Here is a 27,239-nt window from a genome sequence, read left to right on the forward strand (position 1 = left end):
ATTTTGACTGGAAGGACATAAATATGGTGGTGGACTCCTGATATGCATGTGCCTGCCCCACGTCAGTGGCTCTCCAAGTTAAAAATGAAAGATAACAGATTTAAAACTTGCAAGTTCAAAAGCAAGTTCGAAATGGCAGTTACCATGTTTGTCTTGACCAGTGTAAATTTGGTTTAATCTGAGTTTAGTGCAAAATTAGATTAAGTACCACAATGTGACTCTACTGCTTGAATTGTTGGTAAGAGCACCACATGCTGGTCCACAAGATAGACAGACAGTGGGGAAATTATTTATTTGATCCCCTGCAGATTTTGTACGTTTGCCCATTTACGAAGAAATAGAGTCTTTAAATTTATATCATGGATGTATTTTCTTTTACAAAATATTTTATTTGCAGAATAAATTCAACAGGTTACGTTGACAATTAGATGGTTACTTTAAAACACAGCAAACATAAATCTTAGGTGTATTTTAAATGCTAGAGACAGAATATCAACCAAAAATACAGAAAAAAGAGAATTTTACTTAAAGCGGGGGTTCACCCTAGAAAAAAAAAAAAAAAAACTTTTTTTTCTTCTAGCATAAAATTAGGCATAGTAGCGCGAGCTACAGTATGCCTGTCTTAATTTTTTTACCCCCGTACTCACTGTGTAATCGTACATAGAAGATTCCGACTGCCCACGGGGAATGGGCGTTCCAATCCAGACGGAAGGTGATTAACGGCCGGCTCTGGCACGTCACGCTTCTCCGGAAATAGCCGAAATAGGCTTGGCTCTTCATGGCGCCTGCGCATAGTCTGTGCGCAGGCGCCGTGAAGAGCCGAGACCTACTCCGGCTGTCTTCGGGGGAGCGTGACGTGCCAGAGCCGGCCGTCAATCACCCTCCCTCTTGAAAGGAACGCCCATTCCCCGCGGGCAGTCGGAATCTTCTATGTACTATATAACAGTGAGTACGGGAATAAAAAAATTAAGACAGGCATACTGTAGCTCGCGCTACTATGCCTAATTTTATGCTAAAAAGTTGTTCTGCAGGGTGAAACACCGCTTTAAAGCGGGGGTTCACCCTAAAAAAAAATTCTAACATTACAATGAGCTGACCTGTGACACGGACATTATGCTGGTCTTTTTTTTCCGTACATACCGTTTTATCTGTATTTTCTCCCTGGATTTCCCGCGGGAGTGGGCGTTCCTATTCACAGGGTAAGTGATTGACGTTTTTCCGACCGGCGCATACAGTGCGTCACGAGTTGCCGAAAGAAACCCAACGTCGGGTCGGCTCTATACGGCGCCTGCGCACCGACGTTCGGCTTCTTTCGGCAACTCGTGACGCGCTGTATGCGCCGGTCGGAAGAACGTCAATCACTTACCCTGTGAATAGGAACGCCCACTCCTGTGGGGAATCCGGGGAGAAAATACAGATAAATGGTATGTACGGGAAAAAAAAAAAAAGACCAGCATAATGTCCGTGTCACAGGTCAGCTCATTGTAATGTTAGAATTTTTTTTAGGGTGAACCCCCGCTTTAACTGCAACTCTTTTTATAACATTTGTATCATAAGTATTTGATCCCTAAGCAAAACATGACTTGGTACTTGGTGGAGAAACCCTTGTTCTCAAGCACAGAGGTAAGACATTTCTTGTTGGTTACCAGGCTTGCACACATCTCAGGAGGGATTTTGGTCCTCTCCTTTACAGATCTTCTAAATCCTTAAGGTTTCTTGGCTGTAGCTTGAAAAATCGATGTTTTAGCTTCTTCTATAAGTTTTCAATAAGATTAAGGTCTGGGAGACTGGCTGGACCTCCATGACCCTAATGTGCCTTTTCTTGAGCCTCTCCTTTGTTGCCTTGGCGGTAAGTTTTGGGTCATGCTGAAAGACACATCCACGATCCATTTTCAGTGTTCTGGCTCAGGAAAGAAGGTTCTCATTGACAATTTTACAATACATGGCCACGTTCTTTGGCCCTTCAATGTGGCAAAGTCAGCTTGTACCTTTAGCAGAGAAACAGCCCCAGACCTTAATCCTATAGAAAATTTATGGAAGGAGCTGGAATTGAGTTGCCAAGTGACAGCCAAGAAACTAAGAATTTAAAGATCTGTAAAGAGTGGACCAAAATCCCTCCTGAGATGTGTGCAAACCTGGTAACCAACAAACAGAAATGACTTACCTCTGTGCTTGCCAGCAAGGGTTTCTCCACCAAGTACAAAGTCAAAAACATGGAAAGAAGATATGGACAACCGCACACCAAAAAGCCTTAAAAAGGTAGCATTTTAATGGTAAAGGAAAGAAGGCACTACAAAAAACAGCAAGCAGTGGGGTATATAGCCAAGTACCAAGTCATGTTTTGCTTAATGTTTCTACCTCGACTGTAGGGATGGTGTTCTTATGGTCATAATAAGCAATTTTCTTCCTCCAAACACGTCAAAGTACCCTCTTCAAGAAGGCACATGTCTGAAGTTTGCTGAACATCTAAATGATTCAGAGAAGGATTGGGAGAAAGTGCTCAGATGTGACCAAAATTGAGCATTAACTTGACTCGCCATGTTTGGAGGAAGAAAAGTGCTTACTATGACCCCAAGAACACCATCCCTACAGTCAAGCACAGAGGTGGAAATATTATGCTTTATGGCAGTTTCTCTGCTAAAAGGTACAGGCAAACTTTGTCGCATTGAGGGGCCAATGGACAGGGGCCATGTATTGTAAAATCTTGGAGTCTTCCAGCATGACAATGATCCAAAATAAACTGCCATGGCAAAAAAGCAGCTGCTCAAGAAGCACATCAAAGTCATGGAGTGGGGCCTAGCCAGTCTCCAGACCTTAATCCTATAGAAAATGTATGGAGGAAGCAAAAACTGAGTTGCCAAGCGACAACAGCCAAGAAACATTAAGGATTTAGAGAAGATCTGTAAAGAAAAAAAGGGGACCAAAATCCCTCCTGAGATGTGTGCAAACCTGGTAACTACAAAAAACATCTAACCCTCTGTGCTTGTCAACAAGGGTTTCTCCACCAAGTACCAAGTCCTGTTTTGCGCGGGGATCAAATACTTATTTTACTCACTGAGCTGCAACTCAATTTGTATTGTGTTTTTTCTGGATTTTTAGTTGATGTTCTGTCGCTATCATTTAAAAACAACCCTATGAAAAACGTAGACTCTTCATTTCTTTCTAAATGGTCAAACTTACAAAATCTGCAGGGGATCAAATTATTATTTTCCCCACTGCATATGAACTGTCTGCTACAAGACCAGTATGTTCAAATATTATGTAAATGGAAGCATCTAGGAGTTGCCTGAATTTACCATTGGTCATCTTAAAACATGGGCTTGGAACCCACAAAACCCTGGGCACTTTAGTAGGCTGTATCATATTTTTGTACCCCACGCACCATTGTTCAGTAGTGTTGCTCATCATATTGAAGGTCCAACAGTGAAATGCTGGAGTTGGTAGGAGGTGGGGCCAATACATAACTTGCGTTCCTGTTGGTATTTTGCATAAGGGTGCCTCATCTTTTAAAGTGCAATTACAGTAAAATTCTAACTAAGGCTTAACCTACTCCCACTTCCATTCTAGGAGGACTATTCGATCTACTCTGTGAAAGAAAAGATACTTATGCTTATCCAATTCTGAAGCCTCTCTAGTCACATGATTGGGTCCCAGTGCAGGCTTCTGTGTAGAGGAGGGACAGACAACAACGTCTGCCCGATAGTAAGCCTATAGCTGCTGTTATTGTCCAGGATCTGCCTCTCCTCTACACTGAAGCTGGTTCTGGCACCTGATCTGGTGAATGGATAAGAGCAACTTCAGGAATAGGCAAGTATAAGCATCTTTTCTTTCACAGGGTCGACAGAATTGTCTTAGAATGGGGATGGGAGTAGGTTTAGTCCTCGTTAGAATTTGACTAGAATTACACTTGAAAGGCTCATTATTAGGCCACTTTAAAACAATTACCATCTCTGTAGGTCATGCTGATGTTGAGTAACATGAATTCTTGCAAAGATTCATTTTAAAGTAGGGCGTGAGTGATCATTCCCTAAGGATGGCCCATTAAGAGACAAACAAGGGGAAAAAAGTACCCGTGCAAAGACTATGGATATTAAGAGTATAGTATTTTTACTTATGTGGCTTAGTTAATAGCACTGCAGCACTAGGGTCATCAGTTGGAAATCTCAACCACAGGATGACCTGCTTAGAGTTTGTGTTGTTTCTTCTGGTATCCTCCCACATTCCAAATGCTGGTAGGTCAATTGGCTCCAGTTTAAAGTTGTCCCTAGTGTGTGTGTATGCATGCAAGATAGGGACCTTAGACTGTATATCTCTTGAGGGCAGGGACTGTTGTAAATGTATGGTATGTAAAGCACTGTGTAAATTGCTCATGCTTTATTAAAACCTGTAATAAGCTGCTGGTTCTAGCCTACTTAGTATATGGTTTAAAAACGAGCCAGGGCAGTTTCTAAATACACAAAGTATAATGGTCTACAACAGGGATATTCAATTAGCGGACCTCCAGCTGTTGCAGAACTACAAGTCCCATTAGGCATAGCAAGACAGCCACAAGCATGACACCTAGAGACAGAGGCATGATGGGACTTGTAGTTTTGCAACAGCTGAAGGTCCGCCAATTGCATATGCCTGGTCTACAATATAAGAAAAAGCACTGTGTAAATTGTCTGCGCTAGATAAAACACTTGTAATGCATTTAACTAAGCAATAAAACCACTTTAAAACAAGCCCTTACTGACCGCTGTAGCTACAGTGGGGTACAAATTAGTTTGGGGTTAGTCTATGTTTTTGAAGAAAATTCCCAAAGTTCATGAACTTTTAGCCGAAAAATTCACAGGTGAACTGCCAGACATAAGAAAATTCTTATGATGCAGTGCATAGATTTTGCCCCAAGTCAGCTGAGTCACAAGTGCAAATCATTTGAAAGAATAACCTTGACATTGGCAACATGTCCCCTAAGCCAACCTTTGTTTCTTATAGGTTACCTGCCCTACAAAAATCCAGAACTGAAGAAGATTTGCGTCCCCCCAACAGAATGCATTAGTGTTTGCTGCAAAGTTCGGAAAACTGTTGGCGTGTACCTATTGTGGGGTAATTAATCATTTAAGACTTAAAAAAAAAAAAAATTCTGCCTGCCCTCTCATGTAAGCTGTTCAGAGTCTAAAAGAGGAACTGCCATTTCAGTGCTTCTGCTTTGAACTTTGAAGATTAATTTATCTACAATACCTGCAGCTACAAAGAGGTCAGCGAGGGTTTCTTTTAAAACTCCTTTGCGTTGCTTGTTAATATAAATACTTTAATGTCCATAGTCTGGCCACGGGTGCATTTTAAGATTATCCTTTTACTAAAAAGAAAATATCTTAACTGCTGGAAAAAAAAAATTATAAAATTGCAATGAAAGTCAAAAATGGTCACTAAAAAGAGCAAATGTTGCTTTGAGACTAATACAGGGGATTTGCCATGCATTGTACAAAATCACTTGCAGAATGATGGGTGAAATGCACCAATGTAGTTGTCCAATGACTTCATGCTACGATGAATGAATCAATCTTTATAGAAAACTGGCATAACCAGAGAAAAATTTTACTAAAAAGGTGTAGACTGTATGTGTATAAAAAATAAAAGGGTGGAAGGATAGAAAGTACACTTACCTGTGGAGAATTGCCATCGGCGCTGCGGTTATCCAGAGCCGCCCGCAGCTGCTGGTTACTCCGCTCTGCCTGCTGAAATTGTTGCTGGAGCTGCAAGTACTGATCGCGTGGCACGGTGGCACAAGCTTGCTGCTGAGAGTGGCTATGGCTCAGGCTGGTCGGTGAGTGCAGCATCTGCAGTACAGACAGTACAAGATCTATTACTCTCCACCCCTAGGCTTTCAGAAAAGCATGTTAAAGAGCAGTGTCAATGTAGTACCAAATAGATAATTTCTGATTGCTTGTTAAACTTTGTATATCTTTGAAAACACATTAGCAATGAAAAAAAACACATATACACACACACACACTCTATTCTATAGCTGCATAAAAAATAAACACACACACACACACATTAATATATATATATATATATATATATATATATATATATATATACATATACATATACATATACACACACACACACACACACACACACACACACACATACACGCACATACATACACTAGAGTCAGTTTGCCATAAGCAAGACCCTCATTTCTTAAAACGATAATTCTACGCAAGCTGCCATTTCAGTTTGAATGAATGTAGGCTGGTTACATTAGCAATTGGCTGCCAGAAGTCTTCACTTGAATTCCCAGCTCTGTCCACCTGTCATGGCTATTATTGAGGTTATCAAGTCTTTTGCCATCCTTGTATTTTATAAAGCAGTGAACTAAGTAAATGGCTCAGTTTATAAACAGGGAAGGTGCACAAAAGGAGCAGCCATCGAGTTCTGTGAGGCCGCGTACACACGGTCGGTCCAAACTGATGAAAGCGGACTGAAGTCCAGTTTCATCTGTCCAAACCGACCGTGCGTATGGCCCATCGGTTCGTTGTCCTTTGGTCAAAAATTTTAGAACTTGCTTTAAAATCGAACCGATGGACCGCTGCCCGATAGGTCCAAACCGATGGTTAGTACACATGGTTGCTATTTAAGCCTGTTGATCAGGGTCAACTTTTGATCAGGGCCATTTGGGTGATTTCTGTTATGATTTTAAAAAGGAGCCAAACAACCATGATAATAAATAGTTTCAAGTGATCTTAATTGTAAAGAAAAGTTTTTTTTGGAATAGTCATATTTTCAATATCAATGCCATGATTTCTACCAGGGTATGCAAACTATTGAGCACAACTGTATCTCAGGGACCCCAATGGTGAAAGGTCCACTAGGGATTTCCAGTTCCAATACTATAACGCCAAATGATGATGTGATGGGAAAGTCCTTTGTTTTGGCCAGCAGCAGAAAAACAAAATTATGTAGGAAAATAGCACCAGTAGACTTTCCAAGAAATAAGAAGCTAGAAATTTGATTTTTTTTTTTTGCTTTGAACATAATTTTTTTCAATTATCTGCAGTGTCCACAAAGAGAAAATGTTTGAACGATCGTGCAGCAATGGGGTCACTACATATCAGACACTATACACCACACACCAAAAACCATGCAACACACTACTACAAAATGCTGCGGTCAACCAATACCTAGCCTTATGACTGGTTAAAATTTAACATGCCCATTGGAAATAAAAATACAAAGCATGAGCATTGCTTTAAAATTCTAAAAAGTCCTTAAAATTGTTAAATCAAACTAGCACCGTAACTAAATTGGAAAGACTCTTCTCCAGAACCAGACCCTATCCATCCTTATGACCACCTCTTCAGTGCAGCTTTATAACAAAGGAGACATTGCGTTGTAATGTCAAGTCCTCCCTACATAAGGCTGTCCAATTGGTAAAGGGGTGGCCATACATAAGTGCTAAAATGCCTTTCTAGTGGATTTAAAGCCCAATTCCATCCACTTTTTTTTTTCTCTTGAATGGAGGAACAAATAGTTAAAACCTCAGTTAGGTTTTATTGGTATCATGGGAAGTTGCATTGCAAAATATTTTATAAATATTTTTTATTATTAGTTTGAGTCCACAGGATAGATTCCCACTGTAAGAATAGTCCCATGAATGAATGAATATATAAATATCTCTCTATCTCTCTATCTATCTATCTCTCTATCTATCTATCTCTCTCTCTATCTATCTATCTATCTATCTCTCTATCTATCTATCTATCTATCTATCTATCTATCTATCTATCTATCTATCTATCTATCTATCTATCTATCTATCTATCTATCTATCTATCTATCTATCTATCTATCTATCTATCTATCCCTCCTTCCGAGCTGTTGCACACTAATGGGGGTGGGTGGGTTTCATGGTAGTACCAGAATTTCTTGTAATGGTAGAATGCTGGCTTGTGTGGTGCAGAGGCAGCTTGTTGCCTCTGCACTATACTAGCTGGCCTTCTGTCATAAGAAATTCTGCTACTACCACAGAGCCCACGCATCTTCATTAGTGTGTACCAACAGCTCAAAAGAAGGGGGAGGCAGTTCCTCCAAAACGTGTTGGCTAGATCTGCACTTTTTTATTCGTTTACTAAATGTTTGGATTCTACCATTATCAGTTGCATAATTTTGGACACTGGGTGCTCCTCCCCATTCGGGTATCATTTCTACTAAAGCAGCCCAAACCTTTATAAAAAAAAAAAAAAAGGGGGAGACCAGCACCAGCACCACCATCCACCCACAAATCCACCATTGCTTTATTATGTGTGTATATATATATATAAAAAAAAAAAAGAAGGACTAGCTACACACAGGTGTTAAAATTTAGTTATAGTTTAATATTTTAAAGCCCAATTTGATATCCTTTTTTATAAGTTTTGAATGGAGTGAGGAAATGTTATTCACCTCAATGTTTTCACTCACTTCTGTCCCAGTCACTGAACAGGGAATGAAGAAAAAGCTCTCCAAGAAGGCAAAAACAACAGCAACATTTTTTTTTTAAGCAGAATGAAGAGGGGCTGACAGGGCCACCCACTAATCAAATTTTTGACCAGTTCATCAAAAAAAAAAAAAAAAAAATGTATGGCCAGCTTTAGTCACCAACTTGAGGTGTAACCGCCGGTTTCCTACATTGAGATTAAGTAGAAAGCTCTTACATGAATCCAATATTTTTATGGCTTTTAACACCATGACATGCTAGACAAGATCGATGTAGATGTTGAGTCTTGTGACTTGATAAGAGTGATGGAATATGAACACCATGAAGGACGCATGGGCATGCAGTGTTACAGCAATAGCATTGATAAAACTTTACCATCGATCTCAGAATCAGAACTGCACCCATCTCTGAGATTTCCTGAGGTCTATACACAGGGAAGGCACAAAACAGGGAGACACAAATACAACATTTCATATGTTTGGGGGGAAAAAAATTTGAACACATTAAACTGCAATACAACAAATCACTGTCATGTGACAACTTCCCCTGTAAAGGGTACTGGTAATGCTTCGATATACAAATACATTTTAGTCAACTGTCCACTTCCAACCTTGTGGTAACAGTTTGGTTACCTTTCCTGTTTAACAATGCCTCTGTACACAAAGCCAGTTCCATGACGAGATGGTTTGAGGAGTTTGGTATGGCCTTCATAGTGCCCTGACCTCAACCCTACTGAACATTTGGGATGAATTGGAAGCCAGGTCTTTTCATCCAAAATCAGTACTTGATCTTCACCCACCTGGCCGCATCATTCATTCTCAGTCCTCTGAATGGGAAATAAGTACTGACAGCCTTGGGGGCTGTCGGCTAAGAGCCGGTTCACACTGGGGCGACTTAAAGTCGCCTCAAGTCGTCCCAAGTCGCGCTGTCGAGAAAAACAATGCAAGTGAATGGGAGCGGTGTTAATACACACGACTCGAGTCGCTCCGACTTCAAAAAGAAGTTCCTGTACTACTTCAATCCGACTTGTAGGCGATTTGTACCCATTGATTTCAATGGAAGTCTCCTCCAAGTCTGATCACTGTCTTAACCGAAGCGACTTTCCAGGAAGATAACATACATTTCTCAGGCAAACCTCTCCCTCCCCCTCCCTCCCCTAGAGCTGATTGTTGTTTGATTGGCCACTGCAAAGTCTCCTGTCCTGGAGACAACGTCAAGTCGTGTTGTAAATCGCCCCAGATCGCCCTGTGGTTCATGCTCAAGTCGTGTCGGAGTCGCCTCTGAAAGTCGTGCTGGAAGTCATGTCGCCCTAGTGTGACCCGACTTTAATCGTTTCTTTGAACTACCATGAGTTGAGTGCTCTGGTAGTTCATTCATTTATCCTGTCAGTGTACATCTGTCTGCCCAATGTACGAGCACACGGATACACTGAGAAGTCTGCAGGAGCCCTGCATGGCACCCGTGATCTGCTGATCACAGGTGCAATGCTTTCCATGCGCCAGGAAAAAATAAATACAAAAAAAAAAAGCACCTTCCCTCCAAAAAGATCATTTAAAGAAAGACCACCATCCAAATAGTTTTTTTGTTTTCCCCTCTTCATTGTAGTCCCAACAGCTTCTCTTTTTTGGGCATCTCATTCATGCCTATGCGTAAAATTTAAAGGATGAGTTCACCTTCGGAAACATGTTATATGTTCCACCCATTTTTAGAGTGAAACATGTTCCCCCACCCTGCAGCTGATCCCCATGTGACAGCAGACCGTGGATCTTCTCCCCATACCTGCTGTAACTATTTGGAAAGAGCGCGGCCATGTGGTTGCATCATTGATTCACAAATCCCTGTGAATCAATGAACTTCAAGTGCCTACTCAGGCTTTGCCTAGTTCTCAATGAACTACCAGAGTGCTGATGAGCACTCGAGTAGTTCATTGATTCTTCCCATATTTGTGAAGCTGCCTGCCCATTTGATGTATGGGCAGACAGCTTACACTGACAGTTTGTATGAAGTCCTGCATGGCACCCGCTGATCGTGTGTACAATAATGTTTAGGCTCCCATAAAAATAAATACATTTTTTTTTTTTACAAGCAAAAAAAACATTTTGTATTTATTGATTCTATTTTTTTTTTTTTTAAGTGAACTTATCCTTTAAAGGACTTCAATAAAGCTTGTTTGAAGGCCCTGTAAAGCTTGAAGCCCACAAGGCCTTATAGGTCATGTCTTTATTCAACTTCCCTAAGGTGATACAACCACTGCTTCAATAATTCCTACGACCAATTAATCTAAAAGGAAAAAATCCTCAAAACAAGATGACAATGTATATATAATGAATCAGAATATTTATCCACTTACTTGCACGAGATGATCATCAAATTTCCCCTGATTTTTCCGTAAACCTTCATTCTCCATTTTCAAGGTTTCCATTTCTCTTTCGAGAGAGTTCAGCTGACTAATCTAAAATGAAGAATGATACAGGCAAGGAGTATATATCACTCTCCCAACTAAAGTGCTTATTTTATATTAACAGCCAAGTTACATATAGCATCATGTGTGAAAAGACAACAAGGGTGCCACTCAATGGCTGGCTAAAAGACAACATTAATATACTATATGACTCCAGTCATAAAATATTTAAGTGAACTGTCAAAAATATTGTATTTCTGGTCATCTGGTCCGACGACTTTCACAGGCCAAGTAAAGTCTCATACACACGATCGGATTTTCATCAGACAAATCGTAGGACTTTTGTCTGAAGGGCGTTGGCCAGGAACTTATATTGCCTACAGGAATTGTCAAGCCAACAAACACGAAACAAAGTGTTTTTTCAGCTCTTTAGCGACACCCTTTGGGCAACTTCTGCCAATGTTGTGTTATGGTGAGCATTGCTTCCGAGCATGCGTGTTTGTACTTTGGTGTCTTGTCCGACAAATGTGTGTACACGCGATCGGATAATCCAACAACACACAATCGTTGGCGGACAATTTTAAAGCATGCTATCCCACATTTGTCCGTGGGAAATCAGACAATTGTCTGATGGCGCATACAAACGGTCGGATTTTCCGACAACAGCCTGTCACTACACAATTCCCGCTGGATAATCTGATCGTGCGTATGAACACGTACAGGTCATTTCCCTCCCCTAGCCCGTGGTTGGAGAGTGAGGGGAGGAGAATCAGATTGCCAAGTCATCTTCCTTCACTCTGCCATCATTGTTCATCACATGAACAAGTTCAGATAATGTAACATATATACACAAAAAAAATTTGCGACTTTAAACTTAAAGTGCATAAAAAGGGAATTGTTAATTAGTGAACTCAATTTTAGTGAACACACAAACAGTTTAACTCGCATTTACTAACCTGCACTAAAAGCATCTTAACTGGTTGCAATGGACAACACCGACACTTTCATTTCATCCAGTCCTATATGTATTCCAAAGTTATTACATAACCCTGTCCCTACCATTCCTCCCACTGCCAACAACAGTTTCCAAATGCAGTTTACTCACTAGATCAATAATTTGCCAACACATTAAAAGCTATGTGAGAAAGTGGAGCAGCTGTGCAGGGCAACCAATCAGCTTCTATCTTTCATTTTCAAAACTTAAATGAACAAGCTGAAGAAGCCGATTGGTTGCCATGCACAGATTATCTCTGCTCCAGTTTCAGTAAATGTCCCCCATATTCTTCATTGCAGGCTAGCTGTAAGAACAGACCTTTCTGTTTGCAGAGGTTAGCTCTAGCTGTAGCTGGTCACACTCTCTTCTCAAGCTGGACTTCTCTTGTTCTAAGGCTTTCACCAGGCTGGACTGGTTCCCCTGTTTTTGGTGTTTCAAAGAGATTACAGTAGATTCAAGCTGCCGCACCTACAACAACATAAATGGAGAAAACATTGAGACCTGTGACATCAGGGGGACAATAAATATAATTTTAAAGTTGAACTAAAGCCAATATTTTTCATTCCATTTTGGATAGATTAAAAAGAGTTATAACCAATAATTAGTTTTTGCCATCCGTTTCCCACTGGGGAGATTGTCCTGTCCCATAGCCACAACAAAAAGTTTGAAGAAATCCCTGGTTGTCACATGAACCAGCGTCCATAGTGTTTGAAGTTCTACACTTTATTTTTCGGACAACTCAAAATGTAGGATTTGCTTTCACTCTTAGCGATAATGTTCGTCAGGACAAATACAGAATAAAAAAACTTGACAGGTGTTCTAATCCCTCTTCACCATCTAAAACTAAAATGTTTTGGGCTGAATTGTGGTAATTTCATTGGTTCAAAACCCAATAATACCTCCAAACCAATTAAAGTTGTAAAGGTTCATTTTTTATTTTCTAAATAGGTTCCTTTAAGCTAGTGCATTGTTGGCTCGCTTACCTTCGATTTCCCTTCTAAATTTTATTTTTTCTTTGTTTTCTTTGTCTGAATTTCTCACTTCCTGTTTCTCCTCAGTAAGTTTGCCCCCATCAGCCGAGCCGTTCTGGCTGGGGGTTAGTCAGCCAGAACAACTTACTGAGGAGGAACAGGAAGTGAGAAATTCAGACAAACAAAACAAAGAAAAACAAATTTAGAAGGGAAATCAAAGGAAGAGGTTAGTAAACCAACAATGCACTAATTTAAAGGAACCGAATTAGAAAATAAAAAACAAACCTTTACAACCCCTTTAATGAAGTTTCATAAGCACATTTTGAGAAGCATGGAGGCAACCGTCGATAAACACACAAATGGATAGCTCCCAAGCTACTGCACCTTGCATTTATGGTGTGTTTTTAGTTTTTCATATCTGCAATCAAGCACTTCCGTAGCATGACCTACCACCAAGTCAAACACTCGTTGACTGCCGATAACGCATGGCCAATCAGAATTCTTCATAAGACCAACATGCCCAGCTTTCCTTTTCCCATGTTAATTTCCTTTTCTTTATTATGTGATTTTTTTAACTATAGTCTACACCTTTTCTTTTGTCCCAGTGTTACTCTAGACACCGGTGCACAACCTTGAGACCTGGGCCCAGTAAATTCTTCCAACATACTGTCCCAACAGTAAAGAAACAAAAAAGCAAATTATGTATAGAAATGCTAGAAGGCTCTGGATAGGGGAGGGGTAACAAGGGTTTTGAAGGGTATTAAAGAAAACTTGGTGGCCCTAACGAATATGAGTTTCCGGAAAGGGCTGGGGTTTCTGCAGGGAGCTCACAGCATTACAGTGACGCTGTGGGTTGACTACAGGGGCTAGTAGGAAACTTCTGGAAGTTTGGGACACTATTGCAGGTTGTAAGCTCTGAATGGCACTGAGGGAGGTTTGGGGGGGCACTCTGGAAACGCAGGGCTCCAAGGGGGCCCCAGTTGAAAAAGGAGGCTGTGGCTTGGCAGCAGGCCTTGGCCTGGTGGTTAAGAATTGCTCTAGGCACAGACTGCTATGGGGCAAGGCAAGATTATCCTTTCGCATTACCCTTTAATGGCACCGCTAGAAACAAAGGAGTTGATTTACTAAAGGCAAATCCACTCTGCACTGCAAGTGCAGTCACTGTAAATCTGAGGGGAAGAGCTAAAATTGGGGAAAGCTCTGCCAACTTTATCATCCAATCATGTACAAGCAAAAACGCAGCTTATTTTCATTGCATGTCCCCTCGGATCTACAGCAACTGCTTTTCCAAGTGCACTTGTAGTGCAAAGTGGATTTGCCTTTAGTAAATAAACCCCAAAGTCCTACCTTTCCTCTGTGCAGGAATGGCTATACTGTAGCTCTCAAGCACAATCTTCAATGTAATCTTTACAGCAAGTACACACTCCAATGGGAACATCGGTCCTCATTGGCATCTCACGCCGCTAAACTCATAAGGCCAGTTTTCCTGGTAAGCTTCCCACATTACCTTCTCCCGGGTTTGTGCCAGGTCAGACTTTGTATTATGCACTTCCCTCTGCAGTCGCTCATTCTCCTGTCTCAGAAGCTGCTGTTCTTGCTCCATCAGTTGCTCCAGGTCATCCCAGTATTGCTTCTTATGCTGGTTCTGTAGCCCTGAGGATTGTATGGCCATTTCCAAAACCTGTTTCTGGAGAGATGGAAATAATTTACATGTTAATAGTGAACTAAAGCAAACCTGCATGATCTTTAAGTGAAAAAAAATTAAAAATAAACACCACCATGTTAAAGGAGACACACCCCCCCCCCCCAACTTCTTGTTTCAATGCCCATGCTTCTGATCTTTCCCCTCTTGCAGTGCTACACCAGCCAAGAATATTCAGTATATTTTGGCAGCAAATTTCAATCTGGTTTTAGTCTTGGTCTTAGGACTAAAATGGCATTTTAGTTTGTCCCATTTTAGTTTTCTGCAATTGTTTTAGTCATATTTAGTCAACTAATAAATCTCCAGTAGATTTTAGTCGACTAAAATGTCCTACGTTTTAGTCGTCTTAAAACTCATTTTAGTCCTCTAAAATCTAATGGGTGTAATTAAATTGTAATGCATTAGTTAACATTTCTCTACTATTTCCAAACTCATTATATACTGCTGGAGTGAAGAGTTGAATGTGTTATTATTTATGTTATTGAGGTATAAACATGCGCTACAGATCAGTGTTCATTTTGAAGTCAGATTTCAATTTAGTTTTAGTCTTAGTCTTGACTAAAATGGCGTTTTAGTCCCATTTTAGTATTTTTACCAAAATGGCATTTTCGTTTTAGTCATATTTTAGTCATCTCAATTGTTTTAGTTGTATTTTAGTCAACTATAGTATTCATTTAGTCGACTAAAATGTTTTAGTCGACTAAATTAAACACTGCACCCTACCCCTACCCACTTGCCTATTGCACCCACCTCCCTCCTGTAGCTTTTAGTGGGTGGACCCTTCCCACACCTCAGCAACAATGTCACTGCTACGTTTACAAAAGTCGCTACCGAAGAATATACTTTAATGAAGGTGACTAGAGTTCAGCTTTAAATACCCCTGGCAAAATGTATGGGAACACCACTCTTGGAAAATGTTCAAATGTTTGGAGTGTGAAAACCTCTGAGGTTGGGATTGTGTGGGCAACAAAAAATATTAAAAATAAATAAATAAATTGTATGTGTGTGTATATATATATATATATATATATATATATATATATATATATATATATATATATATATATATATATATATATATATATATATATTAGTGCTGTCAAGCGATTAAAATTTTTAATCGCGATTAATCGCATAAATGTCATAGTTAACTCACGATTAATCGCGCCATTAAGGAGGTTCCCCTTTAAAAAAATATTTTTTTGTTTCTTATTTATTTTTTATTTTTTTATAATATTAAATTGTGTTTTTTAAATTTTTTTACATTTTGATCACTTTTATTGCTGTCACAAGGAATGTAAACATCCCTTGTGACAGCAATAGGTGGTGACAGGTACTCTTTATGGAGGGATCGGGGGTCTAAAAGACCTCCGAGCCCTCCTTTGCACTTCAAAGTATTCAGATCGCCGAAAACGGCGATTCTGAATACTGTGTACTTTTTTAAATCCGGCGCCATTGGCAGCCGAGAAACCCGGAAGTGACGTCATGACGTCGCTTCCGTGGTTTCAATGCGGAGACTGAATCAAAGCCGCTTACGGCTTAGTGTCAGTCTCCGCCTGGACACAGAAGGTGCCGGATGGAGGATCGGGTCTCCCGGTGGGACGGGAGGCCCGGTCAGAGCGGCGAAGGGGGGGGGGGGGGGGGGGGGATGTCCCCTCCCGCTCCTCCGGCATAACAACCGAGCGGCTTTTAGCCGCATCGGTTGTTATGTTTGGATAGCCGATCGCCCGCTCTAAACAACGGTACCGGGATGATGCCTGCGGCTGCAGGCATCATCCCGGTATAACCCCCGAACGCCGCCTCGTTAATCGCGCGATAAAAAAATTGACGGCGTTAACGTGGGTTTGCGTTAACGCCGTTAATAGCGCGTTTAACTGACAGCACTAATATATATATATATATATATATATATATATATATATATATATATATATATATATATATATATATATATATATATATATATATATATATATATATATATATATATATATATATATATATATATATATATATGTATATGTATGTGTGTGTGTGTATATTAAATGTATATATTTTTTTTACATGTTTTGAATATTTTTTGTTGCCCACACAATCCCAACCTCAGAGGTTTTCACACTCCAAATTTTCAAGGGATGATGGCAACCACATGGTCATCTGTATAGGCTGGTTTATTTCCAATGTTCAAGTGTTTAATTGTGTAGAAGAAAAAACTAAAATTACAGGACATGCCTCAAAACTATTTTCATTTAACATTCCAAACTTCTGGGTTTAAGAATACTAAAAAAATGTTCAGAAAGAAAACTGTAGGCACTTGCAACTGTTTTTACAGATCAAGCAGGGGGGAAAAAAATAAATATGTAATCACTCAATTCTGAGGAAAATATTATGGAATCACTACTTTCCTTTTAGTTCTAAAAACAAAATTCAAATTACATCCTGAAAAATTATGTCATCTTTACCAAACCTCCTTTTAATTGATGGAAAAAGTATCCAAAATCTCAATATAAACTTGTGCGTTTATTGAAGATTTAATGACCGTCATCTCCCCCATACCTCAACCTGACATGCACCCCCATATCATCAATGATTGTGGAAATTTGCATGTTTTCTTCAGGCAGTCAGCTTCATCCATTTCATTGGAACGGTACCAAACAAAAGTTCCAGCATCATCACCCTGCCCAATGCAGATTTGGTGATTCATCGCTGAATATCACTTCCATCCAGTCATCCACAGTCCATGATTGCTTTTCTTCAGCCCACTATAACCTTGTTTTTTTTGGTTTAGGTGTTAATGATGCTTTTTGTTAGTACAAATAAAATGGCAAGGTAGTTAAAGGGAAGCGTTCTGGTAGACTAAGGAAGGACCTCAAAGTGTCAAGCTAGAAAACAAGGCAATATACCTTGAAAACAGAAAATGCACAAAAAAACAAATGAGTAACAAATAATCAGAAGCTGGAGTCAATGTTGGTGACCGAAACAACGGCTAAAGGAAATGGGATTTGCATACAGAAAAGCTAAAACAAAAATACATAATTAACACCTAAAAAAAAAAAAAAAAAAAAAAAAAAAAGGTTACAGTAGGCTAAAGAAAAGCAACCATGGACTCTGGATGACTGGATAAAAGTGATATTCAGCGATGAATCACCAGTTTGAATTGGGCACGGTGATGATGATGGAACTTTTGTTTGGTGCTGTTCCAAATATATGAAATATATGAAGACGGTCGCCTGAAGAAAACATGCAAATTTTCACAATCATTGATGATATGGGGGTTGCATGTCAGCCAAAGGTACGGGGGAGATCACAGTCATTAAAACTTCCATAAAGGCACAAGTTTATATTGAGATTTTGGACACTTCTCTTACTCCATCAATTGAAAGGATGTTTGGTGATGACATTTTTTCAGGATGTAATTTGATGTTTAATTTTAGAACAGCAAAGAATTGCAAAGTACATTCCATAATATTTTCCTCAGAATTCAGTGATTTCTGCTTGATCTGCAAAAACAGTTGCAACCGACTACATTTTTTTTCTTTTCGTTTTTTCTTAAAGCCAGAAGGTTGGAATGTTAAATGAAAAATAGTTTTGGAGGCACGTCTGAAATAATAAAAAAAATATTCTACACAATTAAACGATTTAATTAATATTTTCCAAGAGTGGTGATTTCATACTTTTGCCAGGGGTTGTAGAAGCTTAAATACAAAACATAAATTTAGATTTGCTGAAGACAGTTAGTCACCTTGGCATTAGTATTTTGCAGTTGTTTGTGCAATGACATCACTTCCTGTTTCAGAGACTCTTTCTCTTGCTGTGCAACACGAAGATCAGACTTGATGCGAGACATCTGAAGATGGACATTCTGCAAACTCTCTTCCAGATTCTGGATCTAAAAAAGGTAAAAAAAAATAAAAAATAATATTGTATTATGAAAGGAAATAACTTTAACCCATTCCCACCCAGCATCCCTTTAAAGAGGAAGTAAACCCTGATGGGTTTTACTTCCTCGGTTTCCCTGCAAAGGTAAAGCATAATGGGCTACTATGCATCACATAGTTACCCATTACGTGTCACTTACCTGAAATCCAAGCATGCGATGTCACCGTTGTCCCCTGTTCTACAAAGCGTCAATCTTCTTTCCAGGGTATAGCATCTCCGGCCAATCACAGTGCGGGAGCCGCCAGTCAAGGTACAATCTCCTTTAGAAACGGCACGCTCGCCGTTTCTAAAGTGGGCCTGTGCCATTGTGTATGGCGCATGCGCCGTAGACATCAACGCCCATCTCATTTGAAAATATCTCCTAAACCATGGAGGTTTGGGAGATATTGCGAGCACCTACAGGCAAGTCTTAAAGTGGAGTTCCACCCATAAATATATATATATACTCGCCAGCACACCAGGAATCATAACGTCCAAAGATTTAATGCATATCTATTATGTCAAAAAGAGCAACGTTTCGAGGCCACGCAGGACCTCTTCGTCAGGCAAGAGGTCCTGCGTGGCCTCGAAACGTTGCTCTTTTTGACATAATAGATATGCATTAAATCTTTGGACGTTATGATTCCTGGTGTGCTGGCGAGTATATATATATATGATTTGCTTTCCGGTTCCCAGCCGGTGATCGTTTCAGCACCCTTTTACTACTTGGCCATTTTGCCGGAAGGTGTGCAATCGGAATATTTTTGAGACCACCCATAAATATAACATTACATCAGTAGTTTTAAAAAAATGTCATTAGTCCTTTAAGAAACTTTTTTTTTTTAGATGCCTTCAAAGTGTTGTTGCTAGGCAGAATAGTTAATCTTCCCACTTCCTGCACCTAGGTGCTTAAGCTTCCTAACCTACACCGCACAGACTCCTGGGAATGTAGTGGGTGTAACTTTCCAGGAGTCTGTGCACTCCCCAGTCTCAAAGAATCATGTGACTTGGACAGTACAGGTGCTGAAACTTGATCTGCAAGGCTGAAATCCAGGAAATCATACAGTCTGGCTTCATGATGCCCACACTTAAGATGGCCCCAGTCAATTTCTATTTTATAAAGTGTCTAAATGCTGTAACAACCTAACAAAATGGACCTTAGTTTACAGACTAACTTTACTAGAATACATTAAGCTTGTGCATTACAGAGGTATTTATATATAAAAAGTGAAATTGTGGCCGGAACTCCGCTTTAATCTAGGCTTACCTGTAGGTAAAAGTGGTTGTAAAGGGTTTCCAACCACTAAATGAGTTTTCATGCCCGAGGGGACAAGACAGATTTCCTGAACCTGTGACCTTTGATTGACTGTCAGAGTGGTCAAATGATCAGGAGTCTGCTCTACTGGCTTCTGATGATGACCAATATCCAAGAGCTGTCAATGACCACTCAATCATTGTGCTGGGAGTATGCAGTGAGCACACGCTGGGCACATAAACTTTAACTGTTCATGGGCATATATGAATGGCATTAAAACCCACCTTCTGTGCCTCAACACATATGCATGACATGGGCATAGGTGTGCCTGGGCACACCCTAATCACTACATGCAGTGTTGATTCCCCCTACTGCCCGGGCTTCTCCCTGTGTTGCCGCCAAAACCTTTTTCTTAGATTTCGATTAGAAAAATAAAGGTTTAGAGAACCCATGTTTGTGTTCCTCCAAGCAGTTTTACCTTCATGTCCTGTTCCCAGGATGCTAAATACACCTCCCAATCATTCAGCCCTCTGTTTCAGGCCCTGGTACCTGAATGGACCTTGTGAACTCACTCTCTCACTATTTTCTCTTTCCCTCCCTTTTCCTCTCAACTTTCTTTTTTCTTTTTAAGTTAATGTATAACATTTGTTTATATCAGCTCTATATCAATACATAATAGATTTACATATTCATTTTTTTTCCCCAGAAAATCAAGTAATTCTCACAGAAAAGTATTGCAGTAACACATGTTTTGCTATACACATGTTTAATCCCTTTGTGTGTATTGGAACAAAACAAAACAAAAAAGAGGAAAAGAGCAAATTGGACATAATGTCACGCAAAACACCAAAAATGGGCTGGTCAAAATTCTTGGCACCCTTAACTTAATATTTGGTTGCACACTAAAATCAGTTGCTTCCTATAACCATCAATAAGCTTCTTACACATCTCACCCGGAATTTTGGACCACTCTTCCTTTGCAAACTGCTCCAGGTCTCTCTTATTGGAAGGGTGCCTTTTCTCAACAGCAATTTTAAGATCTTTTCACAGGTGTTCAATGGGATTTAGATCTGGACTCATTGCTGGTCACTTTAGAACTCTCCAGTGCTTTGTTGTCATTCATTTCTGGGTGCTTTTTGATGTATGTTTGGGGTCATTGTCCTGCTGGAAGACCCAAGATCTCGGACGCAAACCCAGCTTTCTGACACTGGGCTCCACAGTGCGACCCAAAATGCTTTGGTAATCCTCAGATTTCATGATGCCTTGCACACATTCAAGGCACCCAGTACCAGAGGCAGCAAAACAACCCCAAATCATCATTGAACATCCACCATATTTTACTGTACGTACTGTTCTTTTCTTTGTAGGCCTCATTCCATTTTCGGTAAACAGTAGAATGATGTTCTTTACCATAAAGCTCTATCTTGGTCTCATCTGTCCACAAGACGTTTTCCCATAAGGATTTTGGCTTACTCAAGTACATTTTGGCTTTTTTATGTCGGTGTCAGCAGTGGGGTCCTCCTGGGTCTCCTGCCATAGCATTTAATTTCATTTAAATGTCAACGGATAGTTTGCACTAACACTGATGCCCCCTGAGCCTGCAGGACAGCTTGAATTTCTTTGGAACTTGTTTGGGGCTGCTTATCCACCATCCGGACTATCCTGCGTTAAAAACCTTTCATCAATTTTTCTCTTCCATCCACGCCCAGAGAGATTAGCTACAGTGCCATGGGTTGCAAACTTCTTGATAATGTTGCGCACTGTGGACAAAGGCAAATCTAGATCTCTGGAGATGGACTTGTAACCTTGAGATTGTTGATTATTTTCCACAATGTTGGTTCTCAAGTCCTCACAGTTCTCTTCTCCTCTTTCTGTTGTCCATGCTTAGTGTGGCACACACAGACACACAGGGACTTCTCTCCTTTTTTTCTGCTTTCAGGTGTGATTTTTATATTGCCCACACCTGTTACTTGCCCAGGTGAGTTTAAAGGAGCATCACATGCTTGAAACAATCTTATATCCACAATTTTTAAAGGGTGCCAAGAATTGACCAGCCCATTTTTTGAGTTTTGTGTGACATTATATGTCCAATTAGCTTTTTTTCCTCCTTTTTTTGTTTTGTTCCAATACACACAAAGGGAATAAACATGTGTATAGCAAAACATGTGTTACTGCAATACGTTTCTGTGAGAAATACTTGATTTTCTGGAAAAATCTCTGGGGTGCCAACAATTTCGGCCATGACTGTATATACAAAGTATTTTAGGATAACCTGTGTTAGGTATTAATAGTTACAATATTCATACTAACATGATAAAGTAACAGAGCAATTAATTGTGTGTGATGAAGCTTAACACAAACAAAAAACATACTATGTTACCTACATATATTATATTTGTTTAACAAAAGATCTTCTTTATATACATCTAGGGCTGCAACTAACGATTATTTTCATAATCGATTAGTTGGCCGATTATTGTTTCGATTAATCGCATAATAGCCTATAAAAAAAAAAAAAATTGCATTTTTTTAAAATTTTGGGCCAATTTGTTGTTGGGCAGATTACAAAAACACAAATTGACACAAAAACACATTACATGCTTTTCTACAGCTTCTCCATTGAAGTATATTGAACCAAAAAAATAAAAAAATAGCCCTGTTTTGCGTTAAAAAGTCCTCGCCCTTTCCAAATACGCAGCAGCTGAAAAAAAAAATCATGGATGTGAATGTGTCCCATAGGAAAGCATGTAAATGAACTGTAGTGTGTTTCTGTAAAAAGCACCAAAAAACAGAGGCGTGACCCAGGCCTGAGATGTTTAGTAACATAATGGGGTTAAAAAAACAAAAAAGTACAAAGAGAGCAAATAATCTGTAGAATAGGTTATACTGTAAGGGGTTATTTTTTTTTACTGTGGGACAGTGAAAGTAATATTTACAATAGCGATTTGCTTTTTTGTACTATAAAAGGCTAATTTTAGTTTTTTTTAACCCCATTATGTTACTTGCCGATTAATCTATTATGAAAATTGTAATTGATTAATTTCATAATCGATTAGTTGTAGATAGATTAGTTGTTTCGGCTATATATATATATATATATATATATATCCTTGTATATGTAACAATGTACTTTCATTTTATTGTGCAATCAATAAAACCTTTTTGACAAGGAAAAGAACAAAACCTTGGGGGGGGGGGGGAGAGTCCTTCCATAGTATACAAAAAAGCTTTAGGCTGGGTTCACACTACTACACTACTTTCATCCTACTTTGCTCTGTGTTTAATGTTTCCCTATGAGAGCGTCTTGTAGCGTCCTACACAAGTCGGTCCGACTTTGAAAATGCTCCCTGTACTACTTTTGGTCCTACATTGATCCTACTTCAGGCCCATTGAATATCATTGAAGTCGGACCAAAGTAGTATCCTGTTCATGAAAGTAGGATGGATGTAGGACCAATGTAGGATAAATGTAGGACCAATGTAGCAGAGCAAAGTAGGATGAAAGTAGTGTAGTAGTGTGAACCCAACCTCACAAATGAAGCCAGATGGAGATCTTTTTTTACCTTTTCCTGAGATGTTGCAAGTTGCGATCTTAGGGTGTTTGACTGCTGTTCCCAAGTCTTGTGTTCTTGTTTTAGGCTTGCAATCTTATTTTCAAGGTAACCAACCTTTGCAGACTGGGGAAGCAGTGCAGAAAACAATAAACACATGTCTGGTATTAATTTTATATACTAACTTAGTACTGGATTGTTTTGAGTAGAGCGATAGGCATGCAAGAAAATAAAAAGCTGCACATCGAGTAATTCCGATTGGCTTTTATTGTTCAAAGTGATAACATCAGACACCAACACAAGGTCACGTAGACGCGTTTCACACATACATCTTGTGCTTAATCATTACCCGTGCGATAAGCGTTGCAGAATTTGGGCAATGAAATTACTTTTTGGCCTTTTTCTCTGCTGTGCACTGTTCAACAACAAGAGTTTTTGCCAACTGAAAAACTAGTTCAGGGCCACAATAAGGAGCTGCACTAGTTTCTGAAGGTAATTAAAAAAGTCAGCAGCTACAAATACTAAATCTGCTGCCATAATAAAACACTTACCAGCATAGGAATCCAGCGTTGTCATCACCCAGGCCAGTTCCTTGTTGGTCTTTGGGTCCCCGGCACCGCCATCTTGGATGTGGGAAGTGGGCTGTGCGTTCTGAATGATACCGCAGTCTCCTAGGACATGCGACATGCCCTAGGAATTTGCGGTTGGAGAGGACGGGAGCTGAACATCCGCTCTGCTTGCCTAGGCAAGCAGAATCGAATTGGGTACCTGTGAGAAATAGGTACCTGCTCCCCAAAATCTTTTATAAAATATTATTATTAATAGGCCGGGGACGAGGAGCATGAGTAGAACATTACAATTTAGGTAAAGTTCTACTTTAAGTGAAAAGTTAAAAAAGCAGACCTTCACTCTAAATATACGCTTATTTTCCCCTCCTCTTTTTGGACAGTTATTTGTTAACCTTACTGTTTGGGCAAGGATGAGGTTTGCTTGCACCCAAACCCCCAACCCTTATTTTGTACTTGCACAAAAGTGACGCAGGGCTGCAAGTCTCAGGAGTGCCCATGGCGTGCATGCATGGGTAAATAAGCACGTGTTGCATGGCTCTGGTGTGACCCAGAGGCCAGTCAGAGCTCTCATGCCCATCTGCAAATATGCCAGGGTAGAGAAAAGGGTAGACAAATAGGAAAAAAAAAGTCCAATAAGCCGCACATCTCTACAAGACCCTGTGTATAGAGCAGTGTTTCTCTACCTTTTTTCAGACAAAACACCCCTTAAGATCTGACCAGAATGCTTGATAAATTTGCATTTCTAGCTGTACCTCAACTTTCATTTCCCCAACCTAAAGTCAATTAGACATGCAGATTAGAAGTGGACTTATTCTCTATTAATCTTACCTTTCCCACACAACTACCAAGCTCCTCTCCCAGCGTTTCCACCTCTTTCAACAGCTTGTCATTTTTATTCTTCATGAGTGAAATTTCATTCTTCAAGTCTGTGATCTCTGAGGATTTTGCAAGCTGGGGAAAGAACAAATGACACTTTTAGAACTAGCTGGCCTTTAATGAACATGGAAAAGGAGTATTAAAAAAAACAAAAAAAAACAACATTGTTTTTTTTTAACTTTGGATAATAAAAAAACATTTCTGCCAGTAAATACCTTATACATCCCACTTATTTTGTCTGGTAAAAAACCTAGGCCTATGACATCATGCACAGCTCTCACACGCTCGTGAGAGTTTGCCAGGGAGGCAGGGGGATACGAGTCATAAGAGGGCCAATGAGAGTTGCAAAGCTGGAGGTGTGTGTCTGCGCAAGTCCAGGAAGTGAACAGACAGCAGCTTCACCTGCCCACAGTTAAAATGGTTGCAACCAGGCTCAGTGGAGGGAGATTTCTGCAGCATATTTGCAAAGTACAGGATCACAGTATATATAAAATATGCAAAGCGGTTGGAGATGTTCTTAAAAAAAAATCTATTTATTGTGGCTAGATATGCCTAGATTAGGTCTACACCAATTGGTGAAGGACAGACTACTACAAATGTAAATTGGTGGATAATGAGTCAGGAGTCAAGATATTGCCCATTAGGCTATGGTAGCCAAGTTTAAGTTTTAGTAGACTTTTCTACTATTTTTTGTTATGTGATGTTTTACCTCCAGGTATTTAGGGACATGCATCTATTGCTCCTAGCAGTCGCATATTGCTTTATAATAATGCTGCGCGGCAACATTATATAGATGTTTCAGAAGATGTACTCAGTAAGATTTTAAACCTCTATTCCTTGTTGAGTTATACAAAATATGTCATCTTATTTATTGGATATATTGCTGCACATGCGTCATGTATGGATCTGCTTTGTACCTCAATAAACCTTTTATCCGATTTAATTAAGTGGTTGGAGGGAAGCTTCCGAATAGCAAATATGTTTTTATTACAGATTTTGGGGCAGATCCACGTACCTTTCCGCCGGGCGCAGCGTATCCAAGATACACTACGCCGCCGTAACTCATCTTTTTTTTTTTTAATTCACAAAGAATTTGCGCCGTAAGTTACGGTGGCGTAGTGTATCTCTTGCGGCGTAAGGGCGCGGAATTCAAATGGATGTGATGGGGCCGTGTTTTATGTAAATACGGTGTGACCCGACGTAAACAAAGTTTTTTTTTTTAACTGCGCATGCGCCGTCCGTGGGGGTATCCCAGTGCGCATGCTCGAAATTAAACCAGAACCAGCCAATGCTTACGACGGTGACGTCATTCTACGCAAATTCCTATTCGCGAACGACTTACGCAAACGACTTTAAAAATTCAAAATTGTACGCGGGAATGACGGCCATACTTACGGTATCAAGAGATACGCCGGCGTAATTTCTTTGTGGATCTGCCCCTATGTAAGTAGACTGCAGCTCCTCTAAGGCTCCATTCACACTTGTGCGACTTGTCATTCAACTTTGAACATCAAAGTTACAGGACACATAGTTCTCCATGTTTTCCAATGATAACCATCCATATATGCGTAACCTAAAGTTGCAGCAACTTCACAGTAGTTCATGCTCTACTTTTGTCTGACTTTCAGGCATATTGAGGGCCATAGACTTCAACCCTCAGAAGTTGCACCTGAATGTTATGCAATGCAACAGTTGTCCATTATCACCGGTCAAACTCCTGACGAGATGGTATGTGCCCCCCCCCCCCCCCCCAGAGGGCACATAGGATCAGGGAAGAGGGACCCCCAACTTGTCGGAGGGGATGTGATGCCCCAGGGACCTTTGTGCACCTCTGGTGGGAGTGCACCAAGATCCAACCCTATTGGGAGGGAATCTTGGCAGTAACCTACCAAATCAAAGGAGAACAGATTCAGAAGAATCCCTGGGATTGTCCATTTCACGATACAAGGAAAACGGCCCCTCAATATAAGAATACTTTAGTTCCATTTCTAAAATGGAGCTTTAAGCATGCGGGTATAGTGAATAGGCCCTTTAGTGCGGGTATATAGAACGGCCCCTCAATATAAGAATACTTTAGTTCCAAGCTAAAATGGAGCATTAAGCATGCGTGTATAGTGAATGGGCCCTTAAAGAGATGCGGCAGAGTAAAGCTGGCTATACACTGTATAATACCAGGTTTGCACACATCCCAGGAGGGATTTTGGTCCACTCCTCCGTACAGATCTTCTCCAAATCCTTAAGGCTTCTTGGCTGTCACTTGACAACTCGAAGTTTCACCTCCCTCCATACATTTTCTATAGGATTTTGTTCCAAAATCTACCAGTAAATGGTCAACTTAAAGGTCTTGAAAGACTACCAGCAAGACAGGACACACCAGAAATAAACAACAGGTTTAGAGAGTTAACATGATCCCACCTCCTTCGTCTCTATCTCCTGCCTTAGTAGAGTGTTCTCCTGTTCCAAGAAACGATGTCGTACTTTGATCTGTGACAACTCTTGCTCAGAATCCAAAATCTGGAAAAAGGAAGATTATCTT

The 27,239-nt window shown here is 40.0% G+C and overlaps 1 protein-coding gene across 4 annotated transcripts in view; it reads right to left on the reverse strand.

Moving 5' to 3' along the window:
* The window catches only part of NIN (ninein), a 176,171-nt gene that overhangs the window by 21,644 nt on the left and 127,288 nt on the right, over positions 1 to 27,239 (reverse strand). For 3 of the 4 annotated variants that reach the window (XM_040332070.1, XM_040332073.1, XM_040332071.1), the window contains 8 exons: positions 27,119 to 27,217; positions 24,656 to 24,778; positions 23,271 to 23,384; positions 18,278 to 18,424; positions 14,341 to 14,520; positions 12,181 to 12,330; positions 10,818 to 10,919; positions 5,649 to 5,822 (listed from right to left, as the gene is read on the reverse strand). In XM_040332070.1, coding sequence (XP_040188004.1) covers positions 5,649 to 5,822; positions 10,818 to 10,919; positions 12,181 to 12,330; positions 14,341 to 14,520; positions 18,278 to 18,424; positions 23,271 to 23,384; positions 24,656 to 24,778; positions 27,119 to 27,217 — 1,089 coding nt within the window. Of the gene's footprint in view, positions 1 to 5,648; positions 5,823 to 8,842; positions 8,892 to 10,817; positions 10,920 to 12,180; positions 12,331 to 14,340; positions 14,521 to 18,277; positions 18,425 to 23,270; positions 23,385 to 24,655; positions 24,779 to 27,118; positions 27,218 to 27,239 lie in introns of those variants that run through there. The other variant, XM_040332072.1, reaches the window with a different exon arrangement.

This window comes from Rana temporaria, chromosome 13 (genome assembly GCF_905171775.1).
Source record: "Rana temporaria chromosome 13, aRanTem1.1, whole genome shotgun sequence".
NCBI lineage: Eukaryota > Metazoa > Chordata > Amphibia > Anura > Ranidae > Rana > Rana temporaria.